The sequence below is a fragment of the Antennarius striatus genome, chromosome 4 (genome assembly GCF_040054535.1).
Source record: "Antennarius striatus isolate MH-2024 chromosome 4, ASM4005453v1, whole genome shotgun sequence".
Classification (NCBI taxonomy): Eukaryota; Metazoa; Chordata; class Actinopteri; order Lophiiformes; family Antennariidae; genus Antennarius; species Antennarius striatus.
The window spans coordinates 14,715,699-14,743,647 of NC_090779.1; the positions used below are offsets into that span (position 1 = coordinate 14,715,699).

Genomic DNA, 27,949 nt, shown 5'->3' on the forward strand with positions numbered 1-27,949 from the left:
TGAATCAGGGCCTCCCTGAGCCATAACTGTACGTCTGTTTGGAGTAAAATTTAAATTACTACTGTATAGTAGTTCACAGGAGCCTAGTTTATGGTTGACTTAGCCTATTGTGTACATTTTGTGAAGAAATATATGACACTGTAGAGCTTTTATATCTATATTTTTTAATTTGTCATTGCGAGACTGGCAGCTATATTGTATTACATAATTCACTGTGTTTTCATCAAATGCTCCAGTAATCAACTAATAAGTTAATTTTCTATGCCTGTGCTTTCCGTGCCATTCTATATTCAAATCTCTGACATGAACAGGTCGTTTTAAAAAATCAGAACTCCTTTAGATAGTAAAATTGTTCTTGTTCTGTGCTTGGCCCGAGTTGTGCTGCTGCCCGTTTGAGGCCCCTAACCAGTAAGTGAAGTGCATAAGGACAAGTGCTAAAAACAGCCTGTCAATGAGTGGAAGCAGACATGAGGTGAACCAGATAAAGAAAATAAAATTCCTTTTCATTTTTATCTACTTGGAAAATATGGTATGCAAGATAGTGTGGACAAATCACACCTCAGGTGGGCAGGGTTGACATGTCACGTCTTACAGTTAAGGTGTAAAACTATAAAACAATTTGGAATTATATCCAAATTTGCATAACTGGCCAACAAGGAAAGGATTTGGAGGAGTTAAAGTAGTTTTGGCAGTGAACTCATGATCAGACAGTAACTACACAGTTGATTTCAAGGTAATGCAGCAGTGACAAAACACAGATGGACAGAGCCATACATCCTCCATTACTCTTCAGTACATCTCCATTTTCCCGGGACTTTCCTGGGACTTTAATAATTTATTTTAATCACTATTCTTCCCTCCTGAAACATTTCAACACAGTCCATGATTTACTATAGTCTGTGTAAAACATTCACATTCCTTATTCAGTCTCACCACAAACACTGAGAAACTTTTGGCTTGTTTAAAAGCAGAGGCCTGGTACCACGGCACAATACATTACAACACAATACAGATGATTTTTGATGCACATCTCATACTTTTTCCTGCCCCTTCTCATCTCTCTCTCTCTCTCTCTCTCTCTCTCTCTCTCTCTCTCTCTCTCTCTCTCTCTCTCTCTCTCTCTCTCTCTCTCTCTCTCTCTCCCTCACCTCAGAGAAGAAGTGGGGCAAGTCATTAGGCACCAATGGGGAGGATAGAGCAGTTAGTGGTTGCTATTGCAATGAAAGACATAGTCACTGACGAATAGTGAGCGGACTGCACTGGGGAATATCCGTACAGAGAATACAAAATGTTACCAAGTCATTAAGCTGGATAAACACATGGCTTACTGTAGGGAACGCTGAAAGTCTTGGAAAGCAGCAGGAAAAAACTGGAAAGTAGGTATTTTTTAACTCTCGTCATCATCTAAATGCCTATTATGTTTTTTGTTTTCTTGGTGACCACTGGTGTTGATTATTTCAACTACAACTCAGCAGACTTTTATTAAGACAATGATTCTAGCGAAGCAGCGGATGAGCATTAATGAAATTCCATTATATTTACTTGAAGTCACCAACAAACTACCCCAGTGCAAACCTGATCTGGTGCTAAGTTGATGAGGAAAACTGGCGTTGTGTCTGAGACAGTGAGCAAGATGGGCAACACCATGCGCCGCATCATTGCCTTCATTCCCTCAGAGCGCTGCCAACGCTACTTAGTGGGGGACCTGAAGGAGATGCCTCTTGATCGGACCCTGGACCTGAGCAGCCGGCAGTTGCGTCGGCTGCCTGTTCCCATCTGTGTCTTTAATGAACTTGTGAAACTCTACCTGAGTGATAATAATCTCAGCAGTCTACCAACTGAAATACAGAGCATGAAGAAGCTGCAGCTCCTGGCCCTTGATTTCAACTGCTTTGAAGAGCTCCCTACAGCTGTTTGCAGATTGCCCCAGCTCAGCATCCTTTACCTGGGTAACAACAGACTTTACCACCTCCCCAGAGAACTGAGAGAGTTGAAGGAACTCAATACTCTGTGGCTGGAGACTAATTGCTTCACTGTTTTTCCTAAGGTAGTTTGTGAGCTCCCTAATCTCAAGACACTTCATCTTGGTTATAACCAGATACAGAGTTTACCAAGAGAGCTCATCATGTTGGAGGAACTGAGAAGTATTTGGCTTGCAGGGAACCACCTGGCAGAGTTTCCACCAGTGTTGCTTGAAATGCATTTTTTAGCCGTAGTTGATGTGGATCGGAACAGAATACGCCGCTTCCCAGCCTTGTCTCACATGGAGGGGTTGAAACTTGTCATCTATGACCACAACCCCTGCGTTAACGCCCCTGCCGTTGGTGAGGGAGTCAGGAGAGTTGGGCGCTGGGCGGAGTGCTTGAATGATGAACAGGAAGATGATGGGCCAAAAGCAGTAACAGAAACTACAGCAGAAGTCACAGAAGCCCAATCTGAAGAGGAGCACGATATTTAGGGTCAAAGAACAAGTTGACCTTCAGCTGTGACAATGCCTGGAAGTACAAGTTGACATTCAAGAAGGACATTTGGAGTGGAGTGTTGGAGGTCAGGCTGAGTGTTGGTCCATATATGGTAAAAACAATCATATGAGCTTTACTAACACAAAGTAGTTCAAGAACAAAGCCTACATGAAAATCAAAAATTTACATCCTGAAATGAAAAATATTTAGTATGTCTGGTTACTTGCAATAGCTGAATGTTTGTGTCCCATTTGAATTTGTGAATGTCATACCTCAGTTGAAAGAACAGTAAATTGCTTTTCACCAGATCCACTACAGCTTTTAACTATTTTATCTTTTTCATTGTTTCAATTACACCCTGAGAATTTTGCTGAAATTTACAAATACTAAGTCTGTACCAAAATGGTAGAGCAAAGCATTATGTATACAGTATATTAGCATGAATTATCAATGTTAGTGGTGTCCTTGTAGGACAATAATGCATGCATGCATATTTTTTCTAAATGATAATGTATTTAGTTGTTTGTGGGAATTTTATTCATTAACTCGTATCAACAAATATAAATACTGATGATACTTGAAAAAATAAGAACCATTATGTTTTTACTTTTGCAAAAATCTTCGGATAGTAACATCACAATCCAAATATTATGTTATCTCATTGCATGGAAAAAATGTACCAATGTAAAACATTAAACAAATCTTTGTTCCAGTTACAGCGAGGTATTTGATACCTCACTGTATGATGGATGGTTAAAGTATATTAGCATGCTCCTTATCCAGACTAATGTATAATTGATCTGTTAGACTGGGACTGTGGCTTTGAATAAAGACCGCTAATGGGCCTTAATATCATCACTATGAGGTTTGGATCTAAAGCAGTAAAATAATTTTCTAATTTGTCAGTGCAGCTTGAAAGTATCCCATAACCAACATTTCACTCCACTGTGTATCATTTGCACATTGTTTTATGCACCAGGAAAATGTACCAGCCCTTCTACTGGAAATGTGTTCCTTTGACATCACATGACCACAATGAAATGCTGAGCCTTTCTCTACAACTGCTCCTTTATTTGTGATTTTAGAAGCTCAGTGAACATGTAAAGACAAAGACAATTTTACCATTTATTTTTGTGTGGTGCGTCAGATGTGCCTTTACACAAAGTTTTATGTGTCACAAAGAAACAATATGTATGGTAATCAACTTACCATGCAAATAGATGTAGATTCATGTACAATACAAATGTGCTTTATGTGTCATTATGCTCATGTCAAGATCTTTTACTGCAGATCATTTTAAAATGTTATTCCTTTAATGAATTTGGTCAGACTTTACAAACCCCAGAAGTATGTATTTTAAAATGTTGCTTTTTTCTGGTGTTGTTACCCATTCCAGAAGAATTACTAGTTGTAACATGGGTTTTTTTGTGAGTATATTTTTATCAGACCACATAGAATGTATGTAAAATTGTTATGTAAGAAAAGTAATAATTATACGGTATTGTATATTGTCCTTTTTAAACATATTGTTTAATAAATTGTATTTTCAACACAAGATTATTCAACACTGATAAAGTTAGTCTTAGTCACTGTGAGAGTACAATTCTCTCAATATAATCAGTTCTTACAATGAACATTGTTTCATATTGGATGACTACTGTTTTTAAAGCACTTTCTAATTTGACTCATCAACTTTATCAATATAAGATAAAAGAGCAAAGAGATGTGATTGTAAGAGTTTTTACAACTGGCGCAGATGTAATGAATCTAGGACTCAATTCATATTAAAACAGGTTTTTCTTGTTCCATAAAAGTAAATGAACACATCAGTGCTCAGATATGAGTCTCTCTTTAGCCCCTATCAATAACCAAGTAAAGACAAAACCATGAAGGGATAACCACAACCATTTTAATTCCCTTCTGTCTCCTCTGCTCCATTTGATGAGGACAGGTTTAAGTTACATGTTCGAACTCAGACCTGATAGAAATCAGCAGACAGGATGAAACATTTTGTCAGGTGGGAATCGGGTGTTACGTTGTTTTTGTTTTATGACTGTAAGCAAAAAAAAAAATTTTTTTTAAATCCAAAAGCTAGAATGGTAGATTGAAAACTTCCACCAAGGCCCAATAATTCATTTAACAGTAATCAATTTGATCTTAATTCAAATTCTAATTATTAAGTCAAACTAATAAAGATATCATAGCATAGCTATCTGACTATTACCAATACACATCAAACATGGGTATTGATTTAAAAAAATGGAATCAGTCGGTCAGAAAATAAGCAATCCAGGTATAATAGAGACTGTATTAATCAAAAACATACCGTTCCAAAAAATATGTAAAACAGTGAACATATAGTCCTGCTAACACACAAAGAAAAAACAGACCTAGGTGATAGCGTAACCTTGTTGGTGATGTAATAAAATCAATGTCTTTGTTGATGTCTGAAAGAAATAAGAATTGAGGTTTTGGCCTATACTGTATATATTTTTATTTTCCTTCATCTTCTGACATCCCACACACTGGTCTGCCTTGGGGTAGATACGCATCCACTTACATTCCTTTATTCCTTTCAGTACCTGCTGGTGTTGCTTTATGCCTGTATGCAAAAAATTTAAGCACAACAAGACTATTGTTCTACATGTTCAGCTAGTGCATTTTGTGTGCTGTAATGACCTACCTGTCAGGAGTTAAAGCCAGAAAGTACCAGTTATATTAAACATAGGTGTCAGGAGTTAAAGCCACAAAGTATCAGTTATATTAAACGTAGGTGTGTTCTTTTATTTTCTTGTTTTAACGGCATGGTTCCCACACTTGATTCACAAGGTCCACCATGAGCCCTGTTTAAGTTGCTTGTGAGCTGTCACGCCAGGTCTTCTGTTGTTTGATCAGTGGGATTAACAGCAGTGGTATATAACTTTTATTGTATGTATATATATATATATATATATATATATATATATATATATATATATATATATATATATATATATATATAAATGTCCCTCTCACCCTTTCAGGGTGGTATCTATGTGTCATCCTCAAGCTCGGGTCCTCTACCAGAGGCCTGGGAGTCTGAGGGTTCTGTGCAGTATCTTAGCTGTTCCTAGGACTGCGCTCTTCTGGACTGAGGCTTCAGATGTTGTTCCAGGAATCTGCTGGAGCCACTCTTCCAGTTTGGGGGTCACTGCCCCAAGTGCTCCTACTACCACGGGGACCACATTAACCTTAACCTTCCCATTTGTTCCAGCTGTTCTTTCAACCCTTGATATTTCTCAATCTTTTCGTGTTCCTTCTTCCTAATGTTGGCATCAGCTGGAATCGCCACATCTATCACCACTGCTCTCTTCTGCTCTTTGTCCATCACCACTATGTCCGGTTTGTTAGCCAGTAGCTGTTTGTCGGTCTGGAAGCTGAAGTCCCACAGGATCTTAGCCTTGCCGTTCTCAACCACCTTCGGTGGTATGTCCCATTGGGATTTGGGTACTTCTAGTCCATACCGGGTACAGATGTTCCTGTACACTATCACAGCTACTTGGTTGTGCCTTTCCATGTATGCTGAGCTGGCGAGCATCTTACACCCTGCTACCACATGCTGGACTGACTCTGGGGCTTCTTTACATAGCCTGCACCTTTGGTCAGATCTACTGTGGTAGATATTGGCCTCTATTGCCCTTGTACTTAGGGCCTGTTCTTGTGCTGCCATGATCAGTGCCTCTGTGCTGTCTGTCAGTCCAGCTTTATTCAGCCATTGGTAGGTCTTCTTGATATCAGCCACTTCCTCTATCTGACGGTGGTACATGCCGTGTAGGGGCTTGTCCCTCCATGTTGTCTCCTCCTCCTCCTCTTCCTCCTCAGGCTTCTGCTGTCTAAGGCATTCACTGAGCAATTCATCTGTTGGGGCCATCTTCCTGATGTACTCTTGGATTTTTGATGTCTCATCCTGGACAGTGGCCCTGATGCTCACTAGTCTTCGGCCTACCTCTTTCCGCTTAGTGTACAGCCTCAGGATGCTGGACTTGGGGTGAAACCCTCCATGCATGGTTAGGAGCTTTCTAGTCTTGATATATGTGGCTTCTATCTCCTCCTTTGCTACTACACAAGTAATCCCAGAGAGAGGGGATATATGGGGCGGATGTGGGACCAATGGATGCTTCGAAACCCACAATCAAGGCTAACAAAGAAACAGCTGTTAGCCCAGTGTTCCAACATCCGTAACTGAAAACTGCTGTCACAACTAGAGATCGATGAAATACAACAACAATGCTACGGCAAGGGGGAGCCAGGACGCCAGGTCAGCGGGGGGATATCACCCCCCCCACAATCCGTGATTGGGTACCAAGCCCCAAGAGACATACACAGCCTCAATACAAGAGCTGCTGACCTGCAAAGGAAGATCATGACCCAAATGGAAACCTGGAGCCTCCGACAAATACCGAAGCTAAGTTGTCAAGTACCTTCAGAAGATCTGCTAGAAGATGTGAATGCTGCAATAAGAACCATCCCCACAGGGAACATAACTGAGACCAACAAGCTGATCCACAGTACAGCAACAGTAATCCTCGAAATGCTGGGATATATATATATATATATATATACTACAACAATGCTACGGCAAGGGGGGTTCAGGACGCCAGGTCAGCGGGGGCATTTCACCACCACCCCCATGATTGGGTGCCAAGCCCCAAGAGACATAGACAGCCTCAATACAAGAGCTGCTGACCTGAGAAGGAAGATCATGACCCAAATGGAAAGGCACAACCGTAACAGGAACATCTGTACCCAGTATGAACTAGAAGTACCCAAATCCCAATGGGACATACCACCAAAGGTGGTTGAGAACGACAAGGTTAAGATCCTGTGGGACTTCAACTTCCAAACCGACAAACAGCTGCTAGCTAACAAACCGGACATAGTGGTGGTGGACAAAGAGCAGAAGAGAGCAGTGGTGATAGATGTGGCGATTCCAGCTGACGCCAACATCAGGAAGAAGGAACACGAAAAGATTGATAAGTATCAAGGATTGAAAGAACAGCTGGAACATATGTAGAAGATCAAGGTTAATGTGGTCCCCGTGGTAGTAGGAGCACTTGGGGCAGTGACCCCCAAACTGGAAGAGTGGCTCCAGCAGATTCCTGGACCAACATCTGAAGCCTCAGTCCAGAAGAGCGCAATCCTAGGAACAACTAAGATACTGCACAAAACCCTCCGACTCCCATGCCTCTGGTAGAGGACCCGAGCTTGAGGATGACACACAGATACCACCCCACAAGGGTGAGAGGGACATTTTTTAAAAATATAATATATACTGTATGTATAATAACTTGGTTTTAAAGCATTGTTACTTTTTTTTTTAAAAATACGTTGCATAAATAAAGTTATTTTTAAATTAATTCAAAGAAGCTGGAGTTTCTCGCTCACAAGAACAGGAGCCTGAACAGCAAAATATTGACCCTCAGGTTACTCCAAAATTCTCCTAGAATTTGGAACCACATTGGATCACATTTTTAGTTTAAAAGTCATTCATGACAAGCAATACCTCACTAACAGTAGTTGATTGTACATAAAGTACTGTTTAGCATTTATTTGAAGTGCCAAAATGATTGTGTTTGTCTGCAGACAACAATACTGATAGTTTGAGTTGCAGAGGATGTTACATTTTGTTTTTGGGAGACAATAAACAGAACAAAGTATACCACTGTATATTCTTTTAATTTGTTCAATGCAATAAATAACATGACGCATACCATATATCATATAGTTTCTGGGGCATTTACAATGAATGTCCTGCATTACAGACACAAAGACAACAGACTATACCTGCAGAAGTTAATGATACATTATGGTACAAAACCCTACACACCCAATGCCATTTGAGCGAATCCTTTCACACACTTACTTAAAGCAATTTCAGTATAAAATAGAACCATAAAACACCATCTCCTATACCAATTTTATTTTTTTATTCTACATCCAGCAAAAACTTAAGAACAGTAACTTAGCTCATCCTTCTTAAACTGTAAGTTTCTGACATGACATATAAACATGTTTAGTTAACAGACTTACTGGTAATAACAAACTGTAACAGACATTGTATACAGACATCAGTGGGAATGAAAACCTACTTTGTAAAAGCTCCATGCCCCTGAGCACTGACTTAAATTATTACACAGAAACAGATCATCTCTATTTGCTAGTAGAAAAACAACAAATGCCTTGTGTCCCTCAAGCTTGACCCATTACACATTTTCTCTAGGAAGCTATTCAAAACAAAGACACTCTTAAAGGCTCATTTTCCAAATCTAATTCATCTGAGACAGATTGTGAGAATAAACCATCACATGGCTTATTTGTGCGTTTCCTCTAAAAGGATGTGAAACACTTTGTGTACTGGAGAAGCGAGAGCAGGAATGCACTTTCTCCTGTGATGAGCATCACTGAAAACTTAGACGGCATTAACGTATGACTGTAGAAAGGTTGTCTCCTTTTAGGATTCACACTGAGCAGACAATGAAGAGAGATAATGAAGAAAGGTCAGAGTTAAAGTGAGGTAAAGTACATTAAACACAAAGCAATTAGCTGTAGTTGTTGTAAACAAAACTGGTAATACATGTTCCTGCATCTGTATTAAGGCCAATTCAAATAATGGACTAGCTTAAGTTACTCAGTATCTACCAAATCATGTTCATGAAGTGATCCAGATGGACGGGACACTGCGGCATGTGAGCACTGGTTTACAGGCTCATCCACGGTCCACATCTCTGCCTGAGTGTCGCCTCACCCTGCTGAGGCAGCTGGCTTGTATCCAACGCAATAGAGCTGTTTGTCTGCTCTGAGCTCTCTGTGCTGAAGTCAACGGACTCTTCCTCCTTTATGTCCGGAACGGGTTCACTAGAAGCTTCTGGAATTATTGTGGACTTTTCTGATGAAGACTCAAACTCAGTTTCATTTCCCTTTAAATCGGATGCTGAAATCACGGGTCCGATCACTTCAGGAACATTGAGTTCTTTCTGTGAGCTCTCCCTCTCCATGCGCTTACGGACCTCCTCTCTCCTCTGCTGGATGCGGGTGTTGTCTCCTATCATGACCCGGACTCTAACTTCATCTGGAGGCCACAGCCCACCCCATATGAACTGCAGGTAACTGAACAGCACAATGACACTGAGGAACGCAAAGTTGGTGGCCACTCCGACCACAGCAGAAGTCAGGGGGAAGTTGTACAGAACATATCTGATACCAGTGAAGTAAGCATGGATACGGAGCTGAGATGAGTAGATTTGGACTCGTTTCGACTGGATCTCGATGACTGCACCAATTGTGGGTTCATAAGAGTTTGTCTTGTAGTCCGAGAAGAGCTCAATTTCTATGAGCTGCTTCTGCTCAGCCATCCCAGTCAGCAGGAGGGGAGAGAACACTAAAGTACTCAGGCTCTGCAGCATGCTGGAGCGGTAGTGAAGCATCGTGGATCGCCCCACGGTCGAGACGATCTTTCCACCTGTGGTATAAGAACACATCTTGACCATAAACATACCCAACTGTTCGTTCACCGGAGACTCTGGCATCTCCAACTCTAAAGATATTCGGTAAGGCTGACCGAAAGCCATCACCTGGTTCTTCTCATTCTTCATGAAGGAGATGTTGGCGTTGGGGAATGAACACAGAGCTGACTCGGAGGCATCACAATCAGAGGTGTAGTAGAAATGCACAGGGGTGGAGAAGCTCACCGTGGGCATATAGGAGTAGTAGAAGCTCCCGTAGAGAAAGATGGACACCCAAAGAAGCAGAACAAGTACACATAATAGAATGGCAGCCTGAAATAAAGTCCGCCGGGTTTTAAGGAGTGTCACAGATGCCACATCGTGTAGCCAGTGCAGAACCGGCCCCATTGCAACTCCAGTTGTTTCTGATCCAGCAGACACCGACCTTCTGTTCCTGGTCCGGGCCGCTGTTCCTCCTTCAAGTCCTAAGGACTGCTGATTTGTCCGTCTTATATCCATATAGAACGAGTGGGCGGCTCCCGTCACAAACTGGTTACCAGTCGCTTATCTTTGCCCTCCCATGTGTATCCAATTCAAGTTGAGATACTCACAAACTTAATTTTAAAGCGCAAGTTTTAGCTTTTTCGGTTAGTTAATGCTAATATATTCGACAATCTAAGATATTCAACACGGCAATCAAAAGATAGGGGCTGGGCGTTTTGTACATACTGGGAGCGTCCCTAAGCTCTTTAGCAACTTAGCTTGCGTTCCAAAATAGATGCTTCTACCCGCAAAACATAACCTTGTGACCCGGAAGTTAATATCTCTTTGATGCGTATAAAGCGGTAGTAGAATTTTGAGTCCTACTACGATGAAGGCTAGGCCCATCCCACTTTGCCTCTGATTGGATAATGTTTGTTGACTTGGTTGTGTGGATTGGTCAAAACAACAGGATGATCCAATCTGATTCGTGGTAGGAGCTGGAGTGGCGTCTTTATAGTAGTATGTGTAAATTCGCGAGGCGGCAGCGCAGAACTGTGACGACTGCACTTGGGAAGGGAGTAGGCCCGCACGCAGACACACGGCTATGGGCAAGAAAAGTCGCCTCACTTCAGGGGCGGTCGGTCGAAGAACTATCCTGCAGCTCTCACCTCCTGGGCTTCGTGGTGGGAACGCTACGGAAAGGGATGGTACACCCTCTGGTTCTGATGGTAATTTGCTAACAACGGCGAACTAACTGAATGCTAAAGGCTCGAATTGGAAAGAATGGGTTTATCTGGTTAAAAACAGCTCGCTCAACCAAATCGAGTTCAATAAAATACTGATAAATTGTTAAAATATCAGATAACCTTTATTGGTCTCAAGATAATGCTTTAATCATGGAATTTATCGACCAGAAGCTATCTGCTAGTGCGCCAAGCTATTCGCTAGCAAGCTTGTAGTTTTTGTGTGCCTGCCAAAATGAGCTTATTACAATTTAAATGACCGATTAACTTAAATATAGCTTAAAGTTATAAAACACAGGAATATTTACATTTTACGTAACTTTGTTTAGAGGTTAAGCAAGAGCGCCCGTATGATTTAACAACCTTCGTTAGCTTCAAGCGCTAAATCTGTGTACCTATGCTAATGGTTGTGGCTAAGTGTACTGCTACCTTGCTTTGAAGTTGAAGCTATTAGTTGTATTATTTGACGCTTTTCAGACGAACAAGACGGTGATGGGCACAAATTGGTGAAAGAAATGCGCACAATCACAAAGGCACCAGCAGTAAAGGCTACAGGTAAAGTGCTTAACCGTGGTTACATGTCTGCTTGTGTATCTCGAACAATGTTTAAAAGAAGAAATTGCCATTTTGTCTTCTCCTACAGAGGGACTGTCCTTGCTCGGGGCCTATGATGATAGCGATGATGAGGAAGCAGGAGAATCTCGGGGTTCAACTGCAAATTGTCAGCACAACAAATCCGCGGACATCGACAGTACATTGGCTAATTTCATGGCTGTGAGTATTTTCAGTATGTTTTACAGTAATCCTAAAGTTAGTCAGTGGATTCCGAACGAATGTTTCTATTGAGCTTGTGTTTCATGTTAATGTGTGTCTCTAGGTATTTTATATTTTCAAAGTGTGGTTCTGAATGAGATAAATAATATATTTCTGATACTATATGAAGACAGTGACCAGAGTTCATTTTACCTCAAAAAAGTAGTGCATCCCTGGGTTGCGCTTCAAGAAAAATTTGTGCATCCCAACATGACTTTTATACATCCTAAAACTAATAACAGAATATATGGTAGAAGCGTACACTTCTACCGTATATTGTCATTGAGTTTTGCCAACAGTACAATATAAAAACTAAACAAACTGTTGATTTTAATGTTTTTATTGAGAACATAACTGTTTAAGTAAAAAGAGTAAAATTATATATTAGTTTTATCAAAATGTTAAAGCCTGGTAGTCATTAAAAAAAAGTTTTAGAAATAAAGATTAATAGCCTCTTTTTTAAAAACTTTTTCACTCAAGTTTCCTTTGCCTTGAATTCATATACTGTATTCTCCTGTGGACACTGCACCAAGCTGAAAGAGCCTTCTCCACACAAATTTCAGTAATATGTCAATAATATCTGTCTTTTTCTTCATTCACTTTTGATTGTTTTTTACCCAGAAAGCACTCATTGTCACTTGCTTTTTCTCTAACTTTCGCATCTTTTTCGGAAGCATGATGACAATCATTCAATAAATCAACCTTTACAGTACAGTGCGCCCTCGTTCTTTGCGGTTAATGTGTTCCAGGAACCACACGCGATTAATGAAATGTGTGATAGACCTACAAACTATTATTTACAGTAAGTTGAACTAGTGCTTACAACAAGATGGTGAATTCCTTGTACGAAAACGTGGTTTTGTCCAAAACAAAAATTGTATTGCTTTCTTCTCCCTGTAGGAAATTGATGCAATCACAACTCAGCCAAGTTCAGATGATGCAGCTTCTCATTCCTCAGTCCCAACTGCTGATCCTTCCAGACCTGTTCAGCAACCAGCTGCGAATGAAGTGCAGCATCAACAGAGCGCAGGCTTTGAGTACAATACTGAGTACTCACTCGCTGGAGGTAATTGTTCTGTATTTAAGATCAAGTGTATCCTGATGTCTCCTCTTGATGAAGAATTGTTTTGGATGAAGAATGGAAGAATGAAGTTTTGGTCTCTATTTACTTTAAGAGAGAAAGACTGTTTTCAAAGTGGTGCATTTGTTATTCAGGTTTTGTGTCACACACATGACTACACTTTGGGGCAGTAGTAGCTCACAAGGACTTGGCTTGGGGAATAGAGGTTGTGTGGTTCAGGTCTAGCGTGGACAAAAGACGGTGGATTGTGAAATTGTAGCTGGAAAGGTGTCGGTTCTCAGTTCCTGAGCACAGCTGTCATGCCTTTGAACAAGGCACAGAACCCCAGAAACTGCTTCCAGGGTGCCACCACGTGACTGCCCATCACTGTACCATCTCTCCATTATTTCATGTTGACAGGCCCTTTGTGTATGCATGTGTAGTCCGGTCTGCATGTGTGTGTATGTAATTAATAGAGTGTAAAAAGAATTCCCCCACTGGAGATTAATAAAAATAGTATTGTAAAATAGTATAGTATTAGTGTCTAAAAGAAAAAATATATTAAAATATTTGTGAAAAATTAACAATTTGACATCAGTAAAGCTATTCCTAAAACATGCTAAAATATCCAGTGTTTTCTTACGCAGTTGGAGTCGAAATGGGCGACTGGCAGGAGGTATGGGATGATAATTCTGGCTGCTACTACTACTGGAACACACAAACCAATGAGGTGTCCTGGGAGCTGCCACACTATCTAGCTCATCAGGTGCAAAGCTTGGGGCAGTATGCTAACAGGTAGGAGAAACTTTAGGACCGAAAAGTTGCCATTGTTTGACTTAATCTCATCAATAACGTATTTGAAAATTTCTTGTTTTGTCTCACAGAAATTATTGCATGGATACTTTTATTTTCATGTTTTTCTTCCTAGCTCCAGTGTCAATGGAAATGGCACAGCACAAGCAGGATATCACACAGAAGAAAAGGCAGCAGCCACAGTCCCAGTATTGGTGAAAGAAACTAAAGCAAAGGCATGCTTCATATAATTTTAAAAAAAGTGAATTTACATGTTTTTGTGGTTTTATTCTTATTCTGTGTTAATATATCACCCTCATGTTTTGTCTAAAAGGAGGTCATTGAGAGTGTTGTTGGTCTTACAAGTGAGGAGGAAGAGCGCTGTGGGGTGGCTGCATCTTTGCTTGGTCCTTTAATCCCCTTGGAAGTGAAAGAAGCAGAAGAAAAATGGAGAAAGAGACTGCATAAAGGTTTAGATGAGCCTGCAAACAATATAGAATCGGATGGAGAAAGTTCCCACCCCGCTGGATCTCCATCTGCACCGCTACAGGACCCGGACTTAGTCCCCAGCATCCAGAAAGAGCCTTGCGTCAAGAAGCAATCAAGGGAAAATTCAGATGCCGAGGAAGCAGAGGAGGATACAGTGGAACTGGAATTGGCACTGGAGAGGAAAAAGGTGGCTAACTTTTATTTCTCACATAGACTTACTTTCAAGTTGTTTTTTGTTATTACATAGTACTAGTAATGTATGGTATTTCCATTTGTAGTGAAAATCTGACCACCTCCAGCTAATAGATTGTTTTAACCCTGGTCGGTTATTCAAAAACTTGTATACAGATTTTTTACAAAAAATGTAAAAGCTTGTTACACAGTCTTTATATGATTGAAGTAAATGCTCTAGTATTTCTAGCTTCTGTTGACATCACTTGTTTTTAGCTATTTTCTGAAACTATGCTAATACTATTGAGCTGGTAACTTTGTAATGGTGAGGCATGGGTAAGACAAGCTAAGCAGATATGTAGAGTGTTCAGCCTTTGTTACCTAACACTAACGTGTTGTCTTACTCTCAGGCTGAGCTACGGGCACTGGAGGAAGGTGATGGTAGCATAGGGGGCTCCAGTCCTTGTTCTGAGGCAAGCCAAGAAGCCTCTGCTTCTCGTGGTGTACTAGTAAAGAAAAACCGGTGGAAGACAGTTTTCCCCTCTGCTTCCAGTCCCGACTCAAATAGCAGAGGCTCAGACCTGCAGGACAACACAGAAATGGGTGGGTCACAGTAAATACACCAGTGCCATTAGTAGGTGGCTTGCATAGATATTCTGTATAGTTAATGTATTTGCCTTTTGTCCTATAGCATCTTCTAAAGTCCTAGAGACTGTTGTTGAAGGAGAAGACAAGGAAATTGAAGATAACGAAGAGAAAACTGTTTCAAAGCCTCCAGTTATCGAACAAGTTGAAACACCAGAGCTAAAAGTGGAAACTCCTGAGTTGAAGGTATATAATTATTATTAATTATGTATTACTCAAGTGTGCAATAGTTCCATGTACTGACAAACATTTGTTAAATTTGAATTATTCTGTCAGTTCTGCATTTGCTTTAATCGATGAGTAAAAAACAAGGTTAGTAAAGAAATACAGTATGTCCCTCTGAAGGTTATATCTATGCATTTTAGAATGTGACAAACTATTAATCAGTTTCAGAAGAAAAGTATTCACTTGTCTAGACATCATTGCATGTTCCAGTTGCTTGCTGTTACTATGCAATACATTGTATGTATTTTCTCCCAAATGATGAAAGTTATGAGACCCATTCACTGTGACATACTTATGTACAGGTACCAAAAGTTGGTATTATAGGCTTTTGAGCTAATTCATTTAAGAGCTGTGCTATGATGCTTTGTCAATGCTGCATATAAAAAGAAATGTAAAATATTAATGGGTATGAAAAGTTATTTAATAAAAGCATATATATGTAACTACAAACAGAATTTTTAAAAAAATTAAATGTAAAAATTTTAAACAAACGCATGACGTAGTCGGGCAGAAATTCTACCGTAAAGAGTACCTGCCTACCATAACATGGTTCTACTAGACATTCATGACATGGTGGGGAATGATTTGGTGTGGCATTCCTGGAAATAAAACATTGCATTTTGTGCCTCACCCAGCGCTGCTGATCCTTTCATACATTACTCATGTTTATTACAATATTCTGAACTCTAATCATTGAAGTAACTGGTTAGATTACCTTTTTGATGATGAAAACGGTTTCAGTTTCAGATTGGACAACTGGCAAACACCTTAACCAGCAAGATGGAGTTCCTTGGAATAAACAAAAAGGCAATCTCCAACTTTCAGTTGCTTCTACTCCAAACTGAGGTAAAAGAGGATAATTGTTCAGTTTCTAAACAAAACACTTTATATTTTAACACTTTTTTTGTTGTTGTAGCCATCGCAGTGGAACTTGTAAAATATTTAAAACTTAATTTAGTTTCATATTTTTCACATAGCCATGTACTTACTATTTAAAACTCTCATCATAGCCACATTAAACTTCCATTTATATCCTGGAAACCTAATTCAACTATTCATCCATTTAACTCATTTATCTTATGGCTCTTCTGTCTCTTTTTTTTTATTTTTATCTCTTTTGTCCCTTCCCTTCATTTGTCTTCCTGCCCACAGACTCGTATTGCTGACTGGAGGGAGGGAGCTTTGAATGGAGTCTATCTCCGCCGCCAGCTGCAGGAAGCTGCCGAACACATAAAATATTATGAACTTAACGCCACTCCTAAAGGCTGGTCCTGCCACTGGGACAGGTACGCGCTCCTTACCTTTCACATCTCTAAACTCCCCTCGCCCCCAAAAATCTTACCGTGTGACTACAGCCACCCTTCCCTCATTGCTGAGGTTGCAGACTTTATGACATGACTTGAGAAACATTGGGAGAAACTTAACCAGTTGGAGAGGATTAAACTGTTTTAACAGAAACAGACTCTTCAGGTGTCTGAGATGCAATCCTGGCATTCTGCCTTGCACATGCTGGTGAGGGAGCATCCACTCTGGGCCAGCCGCTTCCTGTTAAAAATACCAGCCACCGTGTCCACATAACAGACTCTTGAGCCCTTGGTTTTGAGGGTATTCCGTAGACTGATAATGGGTCAAATCAGTGGAAAAATTGGAGAAGTTGGGAGGGTGTGGCAAAAAGGTTTGTTGCGCGGGAGAGCTTTGCACTTTACAGGACTACACCCCCAGAATGCAATGCTGACAGAGTGATGCCCTGGAAGCAAGGAGTGTCACGCATCAAATAAAAGGTGAAGATGGAGCAATGACGGGAATCCAGCAGGTCAGACCTACTCTATTTCATATGTCTTCCTGTTTTTTTTTAATTTTCTTCTTTCTGATGTAAAACAAGTTGAAGCTGTGCTGCTTATTTTGTAACCTATGATGATCATGATGCTTCCTGGTGTCTTCCTCTGTCTGGGAGAGAATGGTTGTCTAAAATGGAACAAATATGACAACCGTGGTGTGAGCTGCTGTATCTTCTTTCAGGACCTATAGATGATTTGTTTTGCTTTATTTGTTTTTGAGACCAAGGTGGGTTCCCTATCCACATCCATAACCACACTCTAATTTGGCCCTTCCCATGGATGGCTAAAGTAGCTGTCCATACCAATACTCCTGCCCCTACTGTGGCCAGTATGTCCACTCCTTTGCCCCACTGCCTCAGGTTATTACGCCTGTCAACCAGTCGTCAGTTTAGTCGCTTAGACTCTTTGTTTTCTATCTCTGTTGTCCTACTTTTTTAGAGAGCACAGGCGATATTTCTATGTGAACGACAGGACAAATATCTCCCAGTGGGATTTCCCGACCAAGGAGGACAGTAATGAGGACTTGAAGGGCAGAGAAAGCACTCAGGCACAGACGGACAGCCAGGAGGACATAAAAACTCCACCTGCGTCTGCTGATGGGAGCACAGGTCAGTGTTTTGCTGCTACGGCCTCTGAGACCAGCTTGTTTAAAGAAAATATGTTGATTACATTTCCTGTATTAACACATATTTTGTTTGTGTTTGCGTTTTGTTTTGTTTTTTTAAATTAAACAGCATCTTATGCTGCTGCTGCTGCACCACCACCTCCCCAGCCCAGTGCATCGTTATTGTGGTCCCCATCGCAACCCCCTCTTCCCAACAGCCCACCTCCACCTCCCAACTGCCCCTCCCCACCTCCTCTCCCACCAGGATCACCACCTCCACCTCCTCCCCCTCCTGACAGTGATGGTGAAATCATGGAGGTGGAGATGGAGATGGATGATGATAATGATGGGGAGCCTCCAGCCCCCGGAACTGAAGAAGACTCCAGTGTGAGGCCTCCATTACCTCCATGCACTGCTAGCGTGAAGGTATGGTTTGACATTATACAGTGATCCCTCGTTACTCGCAGTTAATGCATTCCAGGACCACCCACAAAAAACGAAATTCCGCGATATAGCAACAAACTATTTTATTATTTACGGCAATTTAATCGTTTATGAGCCCTCCCCACACTGATATTAAACCACCCTGTATTACCCTTTCCCACACTCTTATAGATTGTTTAAAGCATTTTTTAAGTGTTTCTTTTAATACACCAAAGTGCGCTGCGTTCTGTGAGTCTCAGAATGCAGGGCACACATGGATGCTGTCAGCCAATAGCATGTGCGTATAGTATCATGTGACTACCTTCTAAAAATCTGCGATGTAGTGAAGCTGTGCATTTTGAAGCACGAATATGTGAGGGATTACTGTACTTTTATTAATGTAGATATTGTTAATTCTGTACAAAAATATTTAGAATACCACAGGAGTGCCCCTGCTAACTCTATTTTTGTCACTTTTACAGATGGACTCATCAGGCCCTTTGGGGAAGGGTCAGAAACGTAAAACTGATCAGCTAAATAAAGCAATTACTATTGGCAGCAGTCCCATTCTGTACACCCAGCCTGCTATTAATGCAGGTAAAGTATGAGTTCTGCACATCTGTTTCAATATCTTAATGATATTTAAAATTAAATATTAACAGTTAACAGCACTATTACTATAATCATATTTTGAAGCAAGACTTCATATCAGTGTCTCTACCCTAATTGCAAAACTTCTTCACTTAGCAACAATGTGCAAGTACAGCTAGAAATAAGAGAGAAAACATGTTAAATCTGGAAAAAGACACACCGGTGACACACCTCAAAGGGAACACAAATAGCTTCAGGAATCAAAGTAACAAGTTCATTTTTCTGCAGCCCCCATAATTGCAGCAAGTGCCTATTGGGGCATGCCAGCTGTTGCTACCCCTTTGGTGCCCTGTGAGCCTCCTCCCCCTCCTGCCCCAGCCCTACCTCCTCAGCCACCACTGCCACCATCCCAACCACCATATGAACCACCTGCAGCCAAAGCTCTCCCTACAGAAAAGACCAAGAAAGTGAAAAAGGACAAGGTTGGTGATGCGAGAAATTAACAAGTGTTTTTTTCTTTGCTTTCCATTGTAAACCTTTTGGATTGATATTCTGCCATCTTAATGCTTGAAAAAGCCACACCACCTGTTCTATTTTAATGATTAAATGTTAAACAAAAAGCGTGTTTTTTTTATTTAATGTTTCTGTAGTCAAAGAAGAGTAAAATCAAAATGCCTTCGCTGGTGAAGAAGTGGCAGAGCATCCAAAAGGAGCTGGACGAGGAGGAGAAGAGCAGCTCCAGTGACGAGGACAGAGATCAGCTCAACAAGAAGAGTATTGAAGAATGGAAGCAACAGCAGTTAATGACGTAAGTTTCTATTTATTAGGGCTGTAGTAAAACTTGTCATTTAGGTTTTAAGTTTCTTTGTATGTTTTTCCACCCTAAGAAGCTTTCTCTAATTTCTCTTATTGTTTCTACAGAGGAAAAGCTTCAAAGAATGCTAACTTTGAAGCGTTGCCTGAAGACTGGCGGAATCGTATAAAGAAACGAAAGATGATGAATAACACGTAACATTTGGCCTCATTTTCAATGTTTTTTTTTTTTTTTTTTAAACAAAGTGTTACCATAATCACATTTTCCTCCAGTTTAAGATTTATTTTATCGATCTTTGGATTTTCTGTCATTTTCCTTATAGTCGCTGTGATGTTGCAGCCCTTACATGGCCAGCCATTTAAAAGAAGGGTTGGAATATTTTCTTTCTTGTTAGTGCAAATGCACCAGATTTCTGGAGGTATTTACAACTACTGTACGACCCTGTTGTAAAAATTCAAGGTAGATGACGATCATATCATACCATACCATATTTGAAGCGATTGTATATTTTATTGAGCATTTTTATAACTGTGTACATAAAATGTAGTATGGGATAAGCCATGTTTTTTGGAATTTGAGGCAATGTAACCAAACTTGTACATTTTGTAAAAAAGTTATTAAATTGTGTTTTCAAAAGCTTCCTCTTATGTTTTTATCCATATTTGCTGTATATTTGCAACGTTAACAACTTGTGATTGTTAGTTATACCTACATAACAATAAATGCCATTCAAAATACTGCATATTGAAATGCCCACCTTGACTTAAGTATGAATTTATTTTTTTTTAGACATGGATGCTCAAATGAAGTAGAGTATGTGGGCATAAAACAACAAGGCTGTAATCCAGGTCTTTCACACATTTTTGACTGCCATACAATTGCAATATGTTCATAAACTTCAAATGTATTTATACTTTCTCATCTGATTTGCTATGAGATCTTATTTTACTATGGAATTCTCTGGTCTCACTTTAAAATGTATTATTTAAATCAAATAATTTCCCTTTTTTTTTTTTTTTGAGGGTACCTAGATAATTGAATTAAGTAAAAAGACAAAAAAGCAAATTCCTTCTACAACTAGCATGATTCATTTTAAATTTCCTGAAGATTAAATCAATTTTTAGCTGGAAAACATATCGCCTGAAGTATTGTGGTAAATCAGATTTAGGGTAATTGTTGGGACTTTTGTGAAATGTAAACAGGAAGAAGAAAACGAGCAGAAGACGTGTTAGTCGACATAAGTCAAATTCGGGGATCTTGCGTAATTGTCCTTTTTTTTTTTTAAAGTATAGGTGCAATTTGTGACTCTTAATACACTTTTTGCGGCTGCCGAAAGTTGTTGTTTTTGTTTTCTTTTTTGTCTTTGTCAAAACAAAGTTACTGGTACGGCATCTCCATGGCAACTGCATTGTTGTTGAGGAAGTCTGTTGCTCGGTGACGTTGCGCGCGATTTTCCTGCCGAGTTTGTCGCACAAATTTGTAATCGATATAAAGTACAATAATTGATAGATAGGAGAGATAAGTAGGTCGCGAAAATTGATTATTGATTGATTTATAGGTAATGGCGTGGTGGCAACAACGTTTGGTCAATTTTTCCGAACAATGTAAGCAATTCAGCGTAAAGACTTCTCACAGAAATACCAGCGCTCCGTTCTGTCGTGCAGAAGCAGAATATTTATCATCTATTTGAGATTTTGTATACGTCCTAAGTCTCAGGAAATCTCTCGTTACAACGACTGGAAGCCAAAAGAAAGGTTCTATTAGGCATTTTCTTTTATCCAGAGGGGGACCAAGGATGTCCATGAGGAATTCCACTCTCAGGACCCCACATGTAAGTCTTGTCATACATTTCTTTCTTTTTTTTTTTTTTACATCTCACCCGGGAAATTTACTAAGAATCTTATATTATTTCAAGGCCAAAAATGACATAATCACAATAATTAATCACTTTTGAAAATGCCAGAAGTGTGTACAAAAAGTTACATAACGTATTTGTTGAACAAGTTTGTGTTGGTGAAGGATTGGAAAATGGATCCATGGTGATTTACATATATCTGTGTGGTCCTGGGTGCAAGGCTGAGCTGATGCAGGGCACAATCCTTTATGATCCATACTTGGTTTAGAGACCACAAGATAATATTGATGACTAACTTTTTTTTTCAATCAGGCAAAAAGAGTATCATTCGGGGCTGTTTCTGCGATCAGGAACTGGTGGAATACCAACCAGTTGGAAAAATTGCACGCCAATGACACAAACACAGACGAAGATGTGGAGGACTCAGCAGAAAGGAAGCTGTGTAAGCTGACTTTGATGTACAGTTCAGTTAGGTTGTCATGTGTTGAATGAAATATGGTGAACTCTTTTTCAGTAACTATTTGATTTTGTGATTGGAATCATTAAGGAACAGCATAATCCCTTTTTAAATGCAGGTTAGTTTGATTTAGGTTAGGCTGTGAGTCAGACCTGTGGAAAGATATATGCCCATACCACTGCACTAAAAAACAGAAGCATGAAAGGCCAGTTCTTGATGTGTGATTCATGTCTCCTCAGTATCTATACACTTAAATCAGACTCTGAGGACCAGACAGCTGCTCATAGACTTTGATGCTGGCCGACCTGTTTTGAGCCTCACGGAACCACCAGAGCTTGTTAGCTTCCCGTCTGTGTCCCGACCCCGTTGGCCCATAGAGTGTGAGGTCATCAGTGACACCGTCCATCACATAGGTAATTTAACTAAACCATCTCATTTCTTGATATGTTACTGATGTTGAACAAGAACCTGTCAGACATATCACGATCACAGTTCCAGAGAAGCATGGGTATTCTGTAAAATGTTGATTCAATAGAATGTGATCATCTTCTAATCAGTCTGGTCTTTATTCAATTGAAAAGGGCAATAAAGCAATAAATAGTAAGTTGTTCCTCATCAACATCATTGAATGTTACAAATACAGCAAAGGGTTTATCTGAATGATTTTTCCAGAACTGCATTTCAAAGAATTCAGACAGGGACAACAAAAGACTGGTGAAGTTGTTGCATGCTAAAAAAAAACACCTGACTGGATCATCCCACAAGTATAGACGTTCACTGGTAACATGTAATTGAGTACGAAAAGAGCATCCTTGAAAGACTCAGTCCTCAGCAACATGTTGAAAAACCATTGTCAGTGAACACAATCCCCATCACCAACTGGAAATGCAGTTTAAGTTCCTACCATCTGAATTCAAGGACATTGTGTCTCCTGTGCTAAAATGAAATATACCATCCATTTAGTTATCAGCACAAATTTTAAAAACTAGCATCTGTTATGATATACAGTAGACGTGTGTTAGTACCCTTGGCATACATAACCGGTACATTTGTCAAGTTTCCATTAGTTCTATACATGTAGATTTTGGAGAAACATGCTGCCAGTGAGACAACATCTTTTTCAGTGACATCTGCTTATTGCAGCAAACAATGTCAAGGTACATTCTGCACTTCATCACTTTGTTCTGCTCTTCTCACAGACTCACTGAATGTTGTTAAAAGAACCAGTGGACGTAACATCAAGATAAACATTAGCGTTTTCATTATTTTTCTCAAATGTGTTGCACACATCAAATTGCGAGTTATAGTTTATATTTACAAAAAAAAACAAGGTTTGAGCATTAAATATCTTGTCTTGGTGTTTTACTCAATTGTAGTGAAGATACAATTGTATTTGTATTGAGGTTTTATATATAATTCCACCATTCCTGGAACTGGGGTTATATATCAAGAAATCAAACATTATTCGTCCAAACTTGTTTGCCTTTAAGTTGCCATTAATGATTCCAATAGAGTGTGTGTTGTAGAGTGGGACCCCCCAGAGCCAGAGCCCTTCTACCGGCTCACAGGACATGAGAGGACACCCATGGTGTCTGGAGAGGAGAGGGGAAAGGTGGTATACTGCATTGACCAAGGTAACCTTTCACACCAAACAGGCTTTGTTTTTATTTGTCTCCAGGTCTGCATGACATTGTTAGTCGGAATATTTCAGCATCGCATTGATGTCATCAAATTTTTCTGAAAGTCAGATAGTCAAAGAAACGTCATACTTTTCTATGTTGCTTATTTTACTTATTTATTTTATTCTTATAGCCACTAAGTGCCCTTTTTTCACCTGCTCCCGTGTTGGAGGAAGCAGGGGACCCATTAAGAGTGCCACCTATGATACCAACGATACAGAGTTCACCCTCGAGTTTGAGTCACGCTTTGAAAGTGGAAATCTTCAAAAGGCTGTGCAAGTGTGAGTCCTACCTGCTGGTTATTTGTTTAAACATGTTCATCCATGTTAGGTTTGAGGTGAAATTGACCTGTCTATGCCTACCTTTAATTTTTCAATGTTCAGGGGTGTCTATGACTATGAACTCACTCTGCGGACAGACATGTACACCAAAAAGCACACGCAGTGGTTTTACTTCAGGGTCAGAAACATGAAGGCTGGAGTGACCTTCCGCTTCACCATCATCAACTTGATGAAAAGCAGCAGCCTGTATTCACAGGGTATGAGACCGCTCCTCTATTCTGAGAGGGCTGCCAAGGAGAAAGGTGTGGGGTGGCATCGCACTGGCTCCAACATCACGTACTATCGCAACTACAATCAGGTAGGGGAATGTTGCGTCATGCAATTGAAAATCGAAACGCAACCTCTGTTGGCTTTTTTTCCACATATAATCACCATCAAAGTAACAGCTGTTATCCAAATGTTTAAATAGTGGCTGACAATAAAATCAGTCATAAGTTCTGTAGTAGGTGAAACATGGAGAAACATCTGTAGTTTGTGTTGTTGCCAGAGTTGTACCAGAGAAGTCACAATTTTCAATCAAATTTGCAGATGGAAGATGTCTCATAAAACCATTCTGTCTCTATTTAGAGCTCAAAGGACAAAACCAGCAACACAGTTGCCCTTTATGCCCTCACCTGGACCCAGCAGTTCCCCTATGATGCAGACACCTGCTACCTGACCCACTGCTACCCCTACACCTACTCACATCTGCAACATTACCTTAGATGCATTTCTTCCAACCCAGCGGTTGCGTCATACTGTAAACTGCGGGTGTTGTGCCACAGCCTGGCAGGGAATGCTGTGTATGTGGTGACAATATCCTCCCAGGGTGGAGGAAAGGCTGAGAAAGGGACCAAGAAGGTTGTAGTGGTGACGGCCAGAGTGCACCCCGGAGAGACCAATGGGTCCTGGATGATGGAAGGGCTCCTGGACTTCCTGCTTGGAGACTCAGAAGATGCACGGCTGCTCAGGGACACTTTTATCTTTAAAGTGAGGAATCTGAAGCTCATGACATCTGTCTTATATTCGTCAATATAATGTTGTGATAGCAGTTTATGCTATAATACCGTACAACTGGCATAAGCTTAATTTTTTTTATGCGGCAGGTGGTACCCATGCTGAATCCGGATGGTGTGATTGTGGGTAATTACCGCTGCTCTTTGGCCGGCAGGGATCTGAACAGAAATTACAAGACATTGCTCAGGGATTCCTTTCCCTGTGTGTGGCACACCCGGAACATGGTGGAGAGGTATGACAGGACACATGTGTGAACACATGCAAACACACTACAACATAATTTACAGATGTATTTTCCATAATATATTCTTTCCAGTAGTCTCTCTCTTATGCATATTGTCTGTATTTACAGTGAACTTTTTCTAATTTACATTTCAGTTTTTCTGAACAGAATAACTGTCCCTGTCATGCTGTATCTTTTCCAGGTTGGTGGCTGAGTCAGATGTAGTTCTTTACTGTGACTTTCATGGTCACAATCGTAAGAGCAATGTCTTCATGTACGGTTGTAACAGTCAAGGCAACGCTTCACTGACGCCTCATGAGAGAATCTTTCCACTAATGATGAGCAAGAATGCCAGTAACAAGGTGAAATCAAACACATACTTCACAGTATACAGCTTTCAGCATTTTTGTTGACTTGTTAGCAATACTGCATTTACAAGTTGCATTTATCATTTTATGTTTTGGGCATTTTATGGGCCCATTTCATAGTGTACAAACTACCAGTTTACAAGCTGGTAAGCCTTTTTGAACAGTCATCTATCTGACTGTATCGGAGGAGGTGACCATCGCTTCGTTATCATTTGTCCGTGCTCAACATTTTTACTACTACACTTACGGGAATCACCTACTTCCATAGTTCTCCTTTAAAAGTTGCAAGTTTCGGGTGCAGAAGAGCAAAGAGGGAACAGGACGAATCGCCATGTGGAGACTTGGCATCAAAAACAGCTACACTATGGAGGCCACCTTTGGAGGCTCCACACTAGGTGAGTTCAGTCTATCAAAATCTGGGAGTGTATACTTTAATTTCTCTATTATGAGGATCTATCGTCTGTCTGAATGTCAGGAGACAGGAAAGGAACACATTTTACAACTCGAGACCTGAAGTCTATTGGCTTTTACTTTTGCGACACCCTTCTGGACTACTGTGATCCTGATTCAACAAAGGTAAGAGATAAGGCAGACTGTCTGACTGAAATTTAAGGTATGTAGAAATGTAGACTAATTTATTTGTTTGTTTCAGACAACTTACTGTCTTTCAGAGCTGGCAGCATTATTTAGCAAGCAGGTCAGAGAGAGGCTGGGCAAGGATTTGAGCACGAACAGTAAAATCTCTGTGTCTGACCTGGAAACCAGGTGATTTAATTACTATTATTATTACTATTATTATTATTATTATTATTATTATTATTGTTATTGTATTATTACTGTATTATTATTACTACTGCTACTACTATAAATACACCTGCAAAACGAGACAGATATGAAATACCATTCAGCTTGACAGGTTTTCTTACTTGCTTTCACAGCACCAGCGGTTCGAACAGTTCAGATTCTGACGGACTTCCCGCTCATTTACTGAACCAGTCACAAGCTGTCCATCCAGAGGCACGATGACATAAATCCTCTCTATAGAAATGATAATATGGGCTCCTTTAAAAAGTAAATCACTTTTGGGTCTTCTCTCTTCTCGTGCTCCTACTCTCCTCCATAGCAGACTCCATTAAGGGGGAAGAAGAAACGCTTGAGGAGTCGTAAACAGAGGAACAAGCTGCACGTCACCAGAGTTAGAAGTAACACAGAGTCTAAAGCCCTGCAAAACAACATTCAGGATACTGTAAGGGACACAACTGTACACACCCTTTGCTGGTTTATGTATTGCAGACATTAAATAAAACTGATGGTTTTTGCAGGAGTTCAGCTTTCCCCATGACATCACAGCTGAACAGAGCATGCAAGAGAGGCCTGTTGGAAGACACAGGAAAAAATGGCAGGTATAAAATAGAGTGAATAAGTTTGAGAAAATATGTCCAGACTCCTTCTAATTAATACATCTGTGTTTGGGAAGATAAATGGCCTTTTAAGAAAAGCAGTGATCCCTCCATCCAGTACTCACCTTGGGGAGGCCAGTCAGGTGAGTCTGTGGCAGCGTCGTGAGTCACTGAAGGTAAAAATCACCTGGGATACTTTGGATACTTTAACCAGTCGAACACAAGCTGTATTATTCCTCTGAAATCTTCTATGTATTTTAGAATGGCTCTTTGGATGGGATGAAAGCAGCATTCCCCCATCTGGGGGCAAAAGCAAATCCATATCTGACCACTCACACAGCTTTGACACCTCAGAAAGGTTACCTTTATTTTGGTGTTTTGGTCTTCATATTTCTATCCTTCAATATATTAAGAACAGTGTACAGTGTGTTCGGATATTTTCCCCAGGTGACCCAGGGAGGGGTGTGGGAAGGCAGAGATGTTCCTCTCAGCTGCTGCACCTGAGTGCTCTCCTTCCACCTTCAACATATTTCCTTCATTCAAAACAGCAACAGTCTCTCTGCACCGGACATTCCTCCATCTCCTATAAATTCATCAGAGGTTTGTCATCTAAGGACTTAAATCCATTCTCAAATGTCCAAAGATTCATCATGTCTCAGTCATTTCAAATCTGTGTTGTTTCCGTCCTTCAGGACTACCACATTCCCTCAGTGGGCCCCACAGGTAAACCTCAAACACACTACAACCTTTATCAAAGTGCTACTTGTGGGCTGAGATTCACCAGAAATTACATCTCTTTTATAGGTCTCCCTCATCCATTTACCTCAGGATGATTCCAGACATTATTCCAACAAAGTGTTTGCTGTCAAGTCTTAAGGCTGACAAGTTCAAAAACCAGCATGTTTACGAAGACAGGAAGTTTTTACACTTCTCAGATCATAGCTTTGTGCCTGATGAGTCTTCCATCTCCAATGCAGAATCAGCCAAGACCAGAAA

At 40.3% G+C, this 27,949-nt stretch overlaps 4 protein-coding genes across 4 annotated transcripts; 3 read left to right on the top strand and 1 right to left on the bottom strand.

The window, feature by feature from the left end:
- Positions 1-1,633: 1,633 nt before the first annotated feature.
- Positions 1,634-2,970, top strand: lrrc10 (leucine rich repeat containing 10). Its single transcript, XM_068313953.1, has one exon. It carries the CDS (start codon positions 1,634-1,636, stop codon positions 2,456-2,458), a length of 825 nt encoding a protein of 274 aa, XP_068170054.1. The 3' UTR covers positions 2,459-2,970.
- A 5,190-nt stretch (positions 2,971-8,160) lies between these two features.
- On the bottom strand, positions 8,161-10,739 carry LOC137593975 (seipin-like). The gene is made up of 2 exons (XM_068313128.1): positions 9,141-10,739; positions 8,161-8,964 (listed from the first exon to the last, which is right to left on the bottom strand). Exon 1 carries the CDS (start codon positions 10,460-10,462, stop codon positions 9,200-9,202), a length of 1,263 nt encoding a protein of 420 aa, XP_068169229.1. The 5' UTR covers positions 10,463-10,739; the 3' UTR covers positions 8,161-8,964; positions 9,141-9,199.
- A 202-nt stretch (positions 10,740-10,941) lies between these two features.
- Positions 10,942-19,874, top strand: fnbp4 (formin binding protein 4). Its single transcript, XM_068313569.1, has 17 exons — positions 10,942-11,154; positions 11,647-11,724; positions 11,813-11,943; positions 12,883-13,048; positions 13,690-13,837; positions 13,971-14,070; positions 14,169-14,510; positions 14,905-15,097; positions 15,186-15,325; positions 16,106-16,210; positions 16,517-16,650; positions 17,641-17,810; positions 17,937-18,232; positions 18,712-18,826; positions 19,109-19,302; positions 19,471-19,628; positions 19,742-19,874. Exons 1-17 carry the CDS (start codon positions 11,031-11,033, stop codon positions 19,830-19,832), a joined length of 2,685 nt encoding a protein of 894 aa, XP_068169670.1. The 5' UTR covers positions 10,942-11,030; the 3' UTR covers positions 19,833-19,874.
- Positions 19,875-21,429: 1,555 nt separating this feature from the next.
- On the top strand, positions 21,430-27,805 carry agbl2 (AGBL carboxypeptidase 2). Its single transcript, XM_068312138.1, has 18 exons — positions 21,430-21,465; positions 21,802-21,931; positions 22,186-22,359; positions 23,473-23,580; positions 23,759-23,906; positions 24,009-24,264; positions 24,534-24,935; positions 25,052-25,194; positions 25,388-25,547; positions 25,822-25,948; positions 26,029-26,129; positions 26,206-26,318; positions 26,492-26,570; positions 26,677-26,799; positions 26,876-26,956; positions 27,031-27,553; positions 27,646-27,676; positions 27,758-27,805. The coding sequence occupies exons 1-16, from the start codon at positions 21,430-21,432 to the stop codon at positions 27,193-27,195; spliced, it is 2,346 nt and encodes a 781-aa protein (XP_068168239.1). The 3' UTR covers positions 27,196-27,553; positions 27,646-27,676; positions 27,758-27,805.
- The last annotated feature ends 144 nt before the right edge of the window (positions 27,806-27,949 follow it).

What these genes read in the sequence shown, in the direction of transcription:
- lrrc10 (XM_068313953.1), top strand. Translation starts at nt 1,634, where the DNA reads ATGGGCAACACCATGCGCCGCATCATTGCCTTCATTCCCTCAGAGCGC.
- LOC137593975 (XM_068313128.1), bottom strand. Translation starts at nt 10,462, where the DNA reads ATGGATATAAGACGGACAAATCAGCAGTCCTTAGGACTTGAAGGAGGA.
- fnbp4 (XM_068313569.1), top strand. Translation starts at nt 11,031, where the DNA reads ATGGGCAAGAAAAGTCGCCTCACTTCAGGGGCGGTCGGTCGAAGAACT. An exon ending in TACACCCTCTGGTTCTGATG is followed by an intron (nt 11,155 to 11,646) that starts GTAATTTGCTAA and finishes GACGCTTTTCAG; the next exon opens with ACGAACAAGACGGTGATGGG. An exon ending in CATGCACTGCTAGCGTGAAG is followed by an intron (nt 18,233 to 18,711) that starts GTATGGTTTGAC and finishes TCACTTTTACAG; the next exon opens with ATGGACTCATCAGGCCCTTT.
- agbl2 (XM_068312138.1), top strand. Translation starts at nt 21,430, where the DNA reads ATGTCCATGAGGAATTCCACTCTCAGGACCCCACAT. An exon ending in CCACTCTCAGGACCCCACAT is followed by an intron (nt 21,466 to 21,801) that starts GTAAGTCTTGTC and finishes TTTTTCAATCAG; the next exon opens with GCAAAAAGAGTATCATTCGG. An exon ending in GGTATACTGCATTGACCAAG is followed by an intron (nt 23,581 to 23,758) that starts GTAACCTTTCAC and finishes TTATTCTTATAG; the next exon opens with CCACTAAGTGCCCTTTTTTC.